Source organism: Pezoporus occidentalis, unplaced genomic scaffold (genome assembly GCF_034315485.1).
Source record: "Pezoporus occidentalis ecotype Australia unplaced genomic scaffold, CSIRO_AGI_Poc_V1 ctg27, whole genome shotgun sequence".
NCBI lineage: Eukaryota > Metazoa > Chordata > Aves > Psittaciformes > Psittacidae > Pezoporus > Pezoporus occidentalis.
In genome coordinates this window covers 140,806-151,123 of record NW_026914611.1, presented here as the reverse complement: position 1 = coordinate 151,123, position 10,318 = coordinate 140,806, and the positions used below count along the sequence as shown (strand labels likewise).

At 45.7% G+C, this 10,318-nt stretch overlaps 1 protein-coding gene across 1 annotated transcript; it reads left to right on the top strand.

Annotated features, from left to right (window-relative positions):
• The first annotated feature begins 2,992 nt into the window (after nt 1-2,992).
• ZNF367 (zinc finger protein 367) lies at nt 2,993-10,080 on the top strand. Its single transcript, XM_062624549.1, has 5 exons — nt 2,993-3,695; nt 4,245-4,395; nt 5,947-6,066; nt 6,468-6,606; nt 7,333-10,080. The coding sequence occupies exons 1-5, from the start codon at nt 3,348-3,350 to the stop codon at nt 7,565-7,567; spliced, it is 993 nt and encodes a 330-aa protein (XP_062480533.1). The 5' UTR covers nt 2,993-3,347; the 3' UTR covers nt 7,568-10,080.
• Nucleotides 10,081-10,318: the final 238 nt, after the last annotated feature.

The following is a 10,318-nucleotide window of genomic DNA, read 5'->3' as shown; positions in this document are numbered from 1 at the left end:
GCTATTTTCTGCTCACAAACACCTTTACAAAATCCTGATGGTCAAGTCGGAGCTCTTAGGCTCTGACATGCTTCAGATAGACTAAGGAAATTCTAACTCTTCAAAGAGAATATATTATTAATTCTGCACAGTTTTTAAATTGTAAAAAATAGCTAGCCATAATTAACAACAAATTAAGAATTTCTGAAGGTACTTCTATGAATATGACACAACAATAAAATACTGTAAAAGAAATGTTTATCCAGATCAACTGTACTTGCCTCTGAATAGTTGCTTTATTTTTTAGCAAGATGAAACTACATGCATTTTCAGTGAAAAGAAGTAATTGGAAAATTGCTTTATCCTGTTTTATTCAGTGGAAATATATTAATACCACCACCTTACCACAACACATAACAAAACAACCAAATCTTTCGCAGGCCTTTGTGCAGCCTTTTGGTATCAATCACAGCATCCACACTAGAGTTCCTCAGCAAACACTTCACCCAGAAAGCTTTTTAGAAATTTTTGAAACCTTATTTTCAAGGTTTCAAAATCAAAGCCTCCTGAATTTATACTATATATGAAAAACGGCATACAAAAGGGTGTTTTTATTGACAGACAATGTGCTTGCAGCTTCAACAGCTGTTTTGAAGGTCATCTTTGGATAGGAATTCAGAAATACTCCAGCAGCAAGACTAGAGGTATGGTGTTTTGTGGAATCTGGCTTTGTTTTCACCATGTTTCAAAAGAGAAAAATAATAAGGGACTCTTCATTAGGGGCTATAGTGGTAGGACAAGGGGTAAAGGGTTAAAACTTAAACAGGGGAAGTTTAGGTTAGATATAAGGAAGAAGTTCTTTACTGTGAGGGTGGTGAGGCGCTGGAATGGGTTGCCCAAGGAAGCTGTGAATGCTCCATCCCTGGGGTGTTCAAGGCCAGAGTGAACAGAGCCTTGGGTGACATGGTTTAATGCAAGGTGTCCCTGCCCACAGCAGGGGGGTTGGGACTTAATGATCTTAAGGTCCTTTCCAATCCTAAGTATTCTATGAGTCTATAAACTATATATATATGTAACTTCTCTGAGAGATAGCTGAAAATAGCACTGATCAAGGACTTTTCAGTCTCATGCTCTGCCAGTCAGGAGGGACACAAGAAGCCAGAAGGAAGCACAGATAGGACACCTAACCCTAACCAGCCAAAGGGGTATTCCATATCACAGCACATAATGCCCAGTACCTAAACTGGGGGAAATTACCCAGAAGGAATTGATCGCTGCTTGGGCTGGGCATTGGTCAGAAGGTGGTGAGCAGCTGTATTGTGCATCACTGCTGTTTTCTGAGCTTTAATTTCTTCTCTTGTTGTTTCGTATTGTTATCAGTATTGGTATTGTTGATATTCTATTATCACTATATTTCACTTTAGTTATTAAAATATATTTCACTTTATTCTAATTATTAAATTATTACTGAGTTCTCATTTCAGCCCGTGAGTTTTACGTTCTTCTATTCTCTCCCCATCCCACCCAAGGAAGGTGGAAGGGGTGGGAGTGAGTGAGCAGCTGAGTGGTGCCGAGTTACCACCTGGGTTTAAAACACTAGAGGTCCCCTCCAATCCAAACCATTCTGGTTTGGACTTGCAATGCATTGCACTGCTCACAGTATATGCAATTTTACATGCCGAATCGTAGCATTAGTTCCCGCCGTAACTGGAGTTCCTCTGCAGCTACATGTACTGCTCGAAGCGTGAGTCATCTAGTTTTGGAAATTTATGAAGGGTGTTCTTTTTAGTGTTTCTACCAGCCAAAGCCAAGTCGGTGTATGCCACCATATTCTCAAACCATTCCTTGCTACCACCACACCTGTCTCGCATGAGCCAGGCACCTCTTACCCACACAGATGACTTAGCGCCGGCTCTACCACCACCCCCACCCCAGCCCCCCATCTCCCGTGGCCACGGACCGGCAGCCGCCCTGTATGCACAGTTTGTGCTAGCGGGTTGCAGAACTGGCCTGGGTCTCCGTTTCTAAGGATGCAGGCTGGAAATCTAAGTGGTTAAGATACCGTTTTGGTAATTGCAGTGCAAGTACCTGAGCAACTACATTAGACTGGGAAACAAACAAGCAAAACAACAAACAAACAAAAACACCAACAAAACAACCCACACACCAGCACCCCTCAAACAGTAATACACTGGAATTGGTAACCGGCACAAACTTTTACTATCTCATGCCTGAGGAGACTCCTAAAATTCCCGAGCCGCGGCCCATGGTGGCCTGCCGACCCGGGCCAGCCCTGGCAGCCGCTTGGCACAGCCACTTCCCGCTTCTTTCAGCCTTAGGGACGGTGCCTGTTGCCCCACAGGTTCACTGGCCGTGCCCAGCTGGACAGGCCGGCCCCCGGCAGCCCGGCCTGCGGCAAAGAACGGCTGCGGGGCGCAGGGGCGCTCCCCTCCAACTCTTCGCAAAAGCCATAACGGCCGCACCACAGCGCCCTCCAGCGGTACAAGCGCCGCTGCCACCTCCTCACTTGGGAAACCCTCCCTGCCGGCAACCGCGCTACCAAAGCTGCGGACAGAGCCGCTGCAGGGGAAGGGCGGAGAAAAGCAAACCCGGCCCTGCCAGGGCGCTGCCTCGGGAGGCGGCCCCTTTAAACTTCGCGGCCGCCGCCAGGGCGCGCGAAACCTGCCAGGGCGCGTCAGCCCCCATGGAGGGCCAGTCAGCACCTCCCCAGGGGCGGGCAGCAGCAGCGGCGGCGGCGGGGCGGGCGGGGCTCAGTTTCGAACTCCGCCGGTGAGCCGGGAGCCCGCCCAATAAGGCGGCAGAAGAGAGCTTGCGTCCCGCTCGAACACCGCCCCGGGGGGCGTGGCCGCCGACTTCCCCTCCTAGCGGTTGGTCGGCGGGAACCGCCGGTCCGTGACGTTGGCGCCGGGGTGGGTGATTGGTTACGCTCAGGCGCGAAACGTAACGCGGGAAAACCTGGGGCTCAGCCTAGGGTGTGGGCGCGCAGGGGTGGCGGCGGCTCTTCCTCGGGCATCGCCGGGACCGGGACTGCCAGCGGAGTCGGCGCCGTTTCGGAAAGGTGCGAGGAGACTGTGGCTGCTTCAGTCCGGCCACTGCTATGGCCTGGGGCTGCCGCTGAGTTTGCGGATCCGATCGGGGGTGGCCGCGGAGGGGAGGAAGGCACCGAAAACCCGCCGGGAGCTGCCGTCCCCGGCGATGAGCGGCTGAGGTGGGCCCGAGCGGTGGCCGCTGGACCTCCGTGCCGCTCCACACCTCCTTCCCCATCCCGGGACGCGGAGTCGGCCAGCGAGGCTGAGACACCGCTCCCTCACCCCGTTCCCGGCGCCAGTGCCCGCGAGGGGTCGGCGATGGCGGAGCGGCTGCCACCTGGTCCCCCGGTGATTTTTTGCCAGGACTCCCCGAAGCGCGTCCTGGTTTCCGTTATCAAAACGACCCCGATCAAACCATCCTCACCGGCAGCCGGCGAGGAGCCGGCGCCCGCCCCGCCCGTCCCCAACAGCCCCGGCTTCAGCGACTTTATGGTCTACCCCTGGCGCTGGGGAGAGAATGCCCACAACGTGACCCTCAGCCCTGGCGCCGCCGCCGCGCCCCCAGCACTCCCACCGCCCCTTGGGGGAGCGGGCAGGGCGGTCACCGGGGACGCCGAGCGAGCCGGGAGCCCGGGCGACGGAGGCGGCAGGCACCGGCACCTGAAGGTGAGTGAGTGTGGGCCCGGGGCGCAGCGGGCGGCGGCGGCGGAGTTAAAGGGTGACTGCGCGCCCTTCCCCCGCCTCCTCCCGGAGATTTAAAGTGAAGTCATATCCGGCAGCGGCGCGTGCGTCCCGGTGCCGCTGGGGGGGGGGGGGGGGGTTAAGGAAGAGGGAGGTGCTGGGAGCCGGGGAGTGGGTGCCTGACACTCCCCTGGCGTTATGCACTAGGGAAGAGAGAGGAAATAAAAAGCCCTCGCCCGCACACAGAAGTTGTTTTCTGTTTTGTTACTTTCCCCCCATTTTGTGAGTGCACATAAGAGTGCTGGTGGTGCCTGACGACCCCCCTGGCACTTGCCGGTCGTACCTCCGTAAAGAGCCCGTCAGGAAAGCGCTTGTCTCGCTGTGGTGTGGTTACCGGTAAACCGCTAACGCCGTCACCGCCCCTCGGTCACACAGAGGCGACGCAAAAGTCACTTCAGGGAAAGTTGGGTATTTCTGGTTACACCGCAGCGGTGGGATCGTGCGGGATGTCAGCTCCTCGCTGTGTTAATGCAGGATGGGCTAAGGCGAGGCCGTCCGAGAGCAGACACCGTCCGCGACCTGATTAGCGAAGGAGAGCACTCTTCCAGCAGAATACGCTGCAATATCTGCAACAGGGTTTTCCCACGAGAGAAATCTCTGCAGGCCCACAAACGAACGCACACCGGTGAGTAGAGAGGTGTGAGCCGCGTAGGAAGCAGCAGGAAAGGAGTTAAAAAAAAAGAGAAAAACCACCAAAAAACCACAGAAAATCCCCAACAAACTCAACCTGTTAATATTTTATTGAAACAGTTAAATGAATCATACTTTTTTTCTATGCTTAGTTAGTGCAATCGATGTCTTTGTAACAGTATTTGTCATGGGAAAGCATAGGCAAATTGTGTAAATATTTCATGTGCCGCTGTCATAAACTTACTTTGTAAGAGGAAGGGCTTTTCTTAAGTGCAGTCCTCTATATGTAGCACCTTTTATTCTCACTGCCTCTTCTCTGTGACTTGTTTCCTTCTTGCTGGTGTGTTTTTCACAGAGATATGGAAGTTTAGCTGTCAGAGGAGATAGTAACTTAAAAGGGGGCTGGTAACTATTGTGGGACAGTGTAACACCCTAGAAGTGTAGCTTAAATGTTGAGGAAAGAGTTCAAATGCTCAAAAATAGTTGTGTCTCCCTAGAATTCACTTTCTGCAGTGGAGGTGCTAGTGCAAATTCAATGAATGAGCTGTTTGCAGGAGGCAACTCACAGTTAAAATGTAGCATCAACCTACTCAATACCCAGCTGAGCTTGAACTGCACCGGAGATGCTTTTTTTTTTTAATCCAAGTAAATATATTTTTTATCCTCTTCATATACTTTCATATATCTCATATATTTTATCATCTTCCACCAGTACTCTGTTTGCAATAACGTGTGAACTAATGCAGCCCACAATACAGACACAACCATCATCACTCCTCCCCAAAATGAGAAACAAACAAAAACCAGCAAACAACACCCAAAACAAGACTTCAGAAAACCCTTAGCTCACATGGTCTCTTTCTGACTCAAGTCACTAAAACTAAGCTAGATACTGATATTGAACAGCAGTTTCCCTGTGCTTTTTGGTCAAAAGATGGTTTTATTTCACTTTGTTGCATTAGGTGTTGTCTGAACTACTTAACTGAGCAGAGCATACCCTGGTGTTATTCCTCAGACTTAGTAAGTCAGCATCACACTCGTTTGGTCACCCTTCCTGAGAGGTGATGGCACAGCATGCCCTGGCATAGTTGCTCACAGTCAGATCCTCTTGAGGGAGGAGATGCCTGCTACATCTGTTCTTCTTGTTGCAGTTTGCATGGAGAATTCTTCTTTCATGACTGCCCTAAGAAAACTTTCTTGGCTTAAGTCTGGAATAAGTTTCTCTGTGCAAGAGGCTTTAATCAGAAAATAGGACAAGCAAAATATATGTGTACCTCTTCCTCTTCCCCTGTCCCCCTCCCCCCCCCCCGGAAATAGCTGTATTATCCAGTGGCATTGAGCATGTACTTCAAAGTAAAGATTTCTGTGCAGTAAAAGTGTGCCTCTGCTGTTTGGTATACCAGGGCTTTCTAAGTAGGTACAGGTGTCTGTGTGGGTGAAATGGGAGCTCGCTTGTCTAAGTCTTAAATCAGGCACCACCACTACATACTATGAGTCCTCTTTTTATATTCAGCTTTCATAACTCTGTCCTTTTGTTATTTTTAAGGTGAAAGGCCTTATTTGTGTGACTACCCAGACTGTGGGAAAGCCTTTGTTCAGAGTGGACAGCTCAAAACCCACCAGCGTCTCCACACAGGGGAGAAACCTTTCGTCTGCTCAGAGAATGGTGAGCCATTGGGAAAGATTAGCAACTTTCAGGCTAGGGTCAGTCCAGTACTGCACAAAATGTGGCAAAGATCCAGAAAAGCTTTGGATTTTAATTTTGGAGGAGCTTTAGGGGAAGAAAGGATCCACACAAAAATCTGCATAATCATGCAGATACATAGCCAAAGGATTGCATATCTTATTATGTAATTAGGTTATCAGTAATTCTGTCACTCGATACTAATGTATAAAATGCTGTGTCAAGTTTTGACCTCACAGCTAGTGTTTTCAACCAAGCCTAGGGTTTATGAGTGAGGAAAGCTGGATTCAGCAGCACCTTCATCCCACAGATAATACACTTACTTGTTGTTTGGCGGCTTTCCGTAACATGTTCTTCATTATCACTTTGTGGGGGTTTTTAAGGATGTTTAAGCAGATTCACACATGCAAACCGTCACTGCCCCAAGCATCCGTATGCCCGACTGAAGAGGGAAGAGCTTACAGACAGGCTGAGTAAGAAGGAGACTGCTGACAATAAAGCTGTAGCTGAGTGGCTAGCAAAGTAAGTTCCCTCCCTCACTGTGTCATCTTTCTCTAAGTACTTACAAGGGTGGTCTGGGAAAGTATTTTATTCTTGGGGTAAAAAAAACCCAACAAACTAAAAGCAGCTGTTCCTGCAGTACAAATCAGTCTTTCCTGCAGTACAAATCAGTCTGGCCTTGCATTTCCTTAAAGAAGCAAACTACAAGTTTAGGCAAAGTTCCTCATAAGACTTACTTGGATCTTTTTTTTTTGTGGTTGGTTGGTTGGTTTGGTTGGTTTTGGGTTGGTTGGTTGGTTTTTTTGTTTTTTTTTTGTTTTTTTTGTTGTTGCGACAGGGTTTTATGTCGGGGGGGGTGTTTTGATTTGTTTTTCTTTTTTTTCTCTTTTAAAATACTTTTCTTTGTTTGATCGACACCTGCTAATACCTTATTTTTAGTGCTAGGGTCTTGCTGAATTTTCATTTGTATGAGGGGTAACAATTTTCTGTGCCTAGGGAGAAATGTCTGCTGGGAACACCATGTAGAGAAGAAATCAGTCACATATGTTCACTTGGGCACTTCACAATTAAAATAGTAAATAAAGGAGGTTTCTGACAGCTGAACTATAAGGACTGAAAGATAAAGCCACATGCAGCGCTTAGTCAGATGCAAACTAGTACTCATGTGGGAGGTTTTTGCCAGCTTTGACTGTTCGTGCAAGTCAGTTGCATGTATTTTAAAAATGTTTACCAACTTTAATTCTGTAGATACTGGGAGACCAGAGAACAGCGGGCTCCTGCTTTGAAAAGTAAAACAATACAGAAAACAGATCAGGAGCAGCAGGACCCCATGGAATATCTTCAGTCTGATGAAGAGGATGATGAAGAAGAGAAAAACAGCGCTCATTCAGCTGCTTGCCGCCGCCTCCAGGAACAGCGTGAACGCATGCATGGCGCACTGGCTCTGATTGAGCTTGCAAACCTAGCTGTGGCACCGCTGTGACAGTAGATCGGAACAGTCTGCCTATACAAAATGTACTTACTGGTGGTATTTAACCAGTTAGATCCTGAGTATAAATAAGCTAAGCACCTTATTTGCTTTCATAGGCTGCTATTCTGTAGAATTTATGAAGAATGTTGTTGCCCCATTACATGGGGTGAGAGAATTGCACTTTTTTTAAGGTAAAAGATAGTTGTAAAGTTTCTAAGTATTTTGTAAATACAGGAATGCATAATGCAGGGTTGACAAATGTATGTGTTGTGGGAAGCTAGATTTTGCAAGGTTAACTCATTTATTTGAAGCAGTTTTCACAGGAAGCACTTTCTAAACAAAGTGTTTGCGATTAGCAGAATGGTACACGTGGCCAAAGAAGCCTGACAAAGAAGAAAAGTATTTATCTGACTATTTAAGCAAGTTTATATTAAGTGGTAGGTCTGAAGGTGTTAAGCAGCCATGAAACCGTATTTTTTTGGTGTGAGTACATCTTTACCTAGTATTACTGAGGCCGAAGGCAAAAAGCTTGGTTATCTCAGCTTTCAGAAGGGAAGAAACTGCTTCATGCAGGAAACTGTAAGATCATTAAGGATCGTCACTGTGACTGCTCAAGGTGTGAGGCTTGACTTTGCTGTTTTACCTTTTCTGATTTGATTTCAGCAGAATCTCTTGGTAGCACTTGTTAATCCTAACGTGATGTTAGGAACTTTTGCACATTGTTGGGTTTATCTGAAAATGATTAGGCTTGCAAAGTCTACACAAAGGTAAAGAATTGGCAACATTTTTTTTTTTTTCAGCTATTTTTGGACCCTGTAGTGATTTGGCACTTGAATTTGCTAAAGGGGGTATTTACATGGTGGTATGGATTTGTAGTAAACTATTTTAGGAGTCCTATTAGCAAACACTAAGTTCTAAAGTATTGCTTTTATGTGATTATTAGCAAATAGCCTCTGTACTTTCCTTGCATAAAGCCACCTTATTGCTTTACTTCAGGATAACATGCCAGTTTTGTGTTCACTAACTGTAGCACAGCTGTCAATTAAACACTGCAGAAAACTATTCACTATACAACTAGGAAATAGACTTCCGAAGATAGTTACAAGTGTGATAACAGTGTGATTGCATATATTTCCCAAATAAATGAAGTTGCAGAATGCTGCCTAGTACTCAGATGCTGATAAGAAATGTTCAGTAGGGTATCTTGTCACTTCCTGAATGTTGTATGCTTTCGAAGAGGATTGTCTCATGGTGATCATTTTCTGTATTTTGCTTTGAAGGCAACCAGAGATTCCTAATATGCTAACAAAACTTTTTTTAGTGACAGTCATTTAAAATCTGTTTTCAGATCAGACGTTTTGTTTTGTGGTTTTGTGTGGTTTTTCTGGTTCTATTCTTGTTTCTTTAAGCTCCTGCTTAAGGGGCTATTTTTGTATATCCCTATAAAGGGTTATAAAAAAATAAGTTGTATTTACTGACCTGCTTGCTTTAATTCCTTCCTCTTGTTGAAGGTCAGGAAATTCAGATGAGAAGAGAAGTCACTTTCCCTCTTGCTTATACAAGAGGAAGAAACAATTTTACCAATCATTTGATATAGACTAACCAGATGCATACAGCTGTTCCAGAAACGTGAGATTTTACACCAGAAACTGCAACTGTTGGATCACGTTCTCTAATAACCTGTTGTGGTTGAAAACCTCATTAACCCAGTTTGTTTTGGTTTTAAGTCGTGTATTGATGCACTTAAGTAAAGAGTAATTGAAAATTAAAAATGAAATTAAATCATTGAATGTAAATAATTTTGCACCACTGATACGGTTTAACTTTTGCTTTCAGTTCCTAGGTGTCAATTCCAGATGTCAGGCTCATTTGTTTCTGTTTAAAGTCTTTCAGGCTTAAAGGTGTGAAACATTGTAGTCATTCTAGGCTTCTCAGCCTATGTATTAAACTGGTAGTTTGCGTGTGTAGGTTTGGAGCCTCTCAAATTACGTGCTTTTGAATGCTTAGTTGGCTGCATGCAAATAGTCTGATCCCAAAATGAGACCTGAACCTAAATCTGTTGCACTTCTGAGTCATAATTCAGAATTGATCTCATGTAGAATTTCACGGGGCACAAGACTCTGTAATTACCAGCCAGTTGCAGACTGGAGTCTTAACTTCGTAGCATTGATTTTTAATATTTTTTCTTTAGTATTACTATTTTTTCCCAGTCAGCTGTAATGCTTTGGGCAACTCGCAGAGTATTTCTTAAGATCTGACAAGTGCACTGAATTGTACTTGGCTGTAAGGAAAATTCAGAAGCAGTTTTGTGTTGTGACAAGTTTTGGGTAAAATATCAGATAAAAAAAAAACCAAATGTGGAAAACCGCTTTTTGTTTTGTTAAGGAGTGATTACATGCAAGGAATCTTGAATTGTTCAGTGCTTTGAAAGATTTAAGTTGTAGTTTGGCATGACTTAACAGCAGGTGAGTGGATGTGCTGTCATTTAAATAGAAGCTTTGAATAAAAGCTTGGTTTGATTTTCACGTTTAGTATGTGCTGTTTGGGAATTGCTACATACTCGGGTGCTTCCTCGTTCCTGTAAGCCTGCCAGCCTGGCTTGTCACAGAGGATGGAGGTGTTCATTTCATTGAAATTTGACACAAGGTAACTGCCCAAAACACATTTTTTGGTGACGAAAGTTTTTTTTTTTATTATTATTTATTTGTTTGTTTGTTTTTCGACAAACCCGTGAGGGGGGAAGCGGTGTGGGGCCGAGCTTGG

Coding starts and splice junctions, on each gene's coding strand:
- ZNF367 (XM_062624549.1), top strand. CDS start 3,348: ATGGCGGAGCGGCTGCCACCTGGTCCCCCGGTGATTTTTTGCCAGGAC. Junction 4,396..5,946: donor CCACAAACGAACGCACACCG/GTGAGTAGAGAG, acceptor GTTATTTTTAAG/GTGAAAGGCCTTATTTGTGT. Junction 6,067..6,467: donor TTTCGTCTGCTCAGAGAATG/GTGAGCCATTGG, acceptor GGGGTTTTTAAG/GATGTTTAAGCAGATTCACA.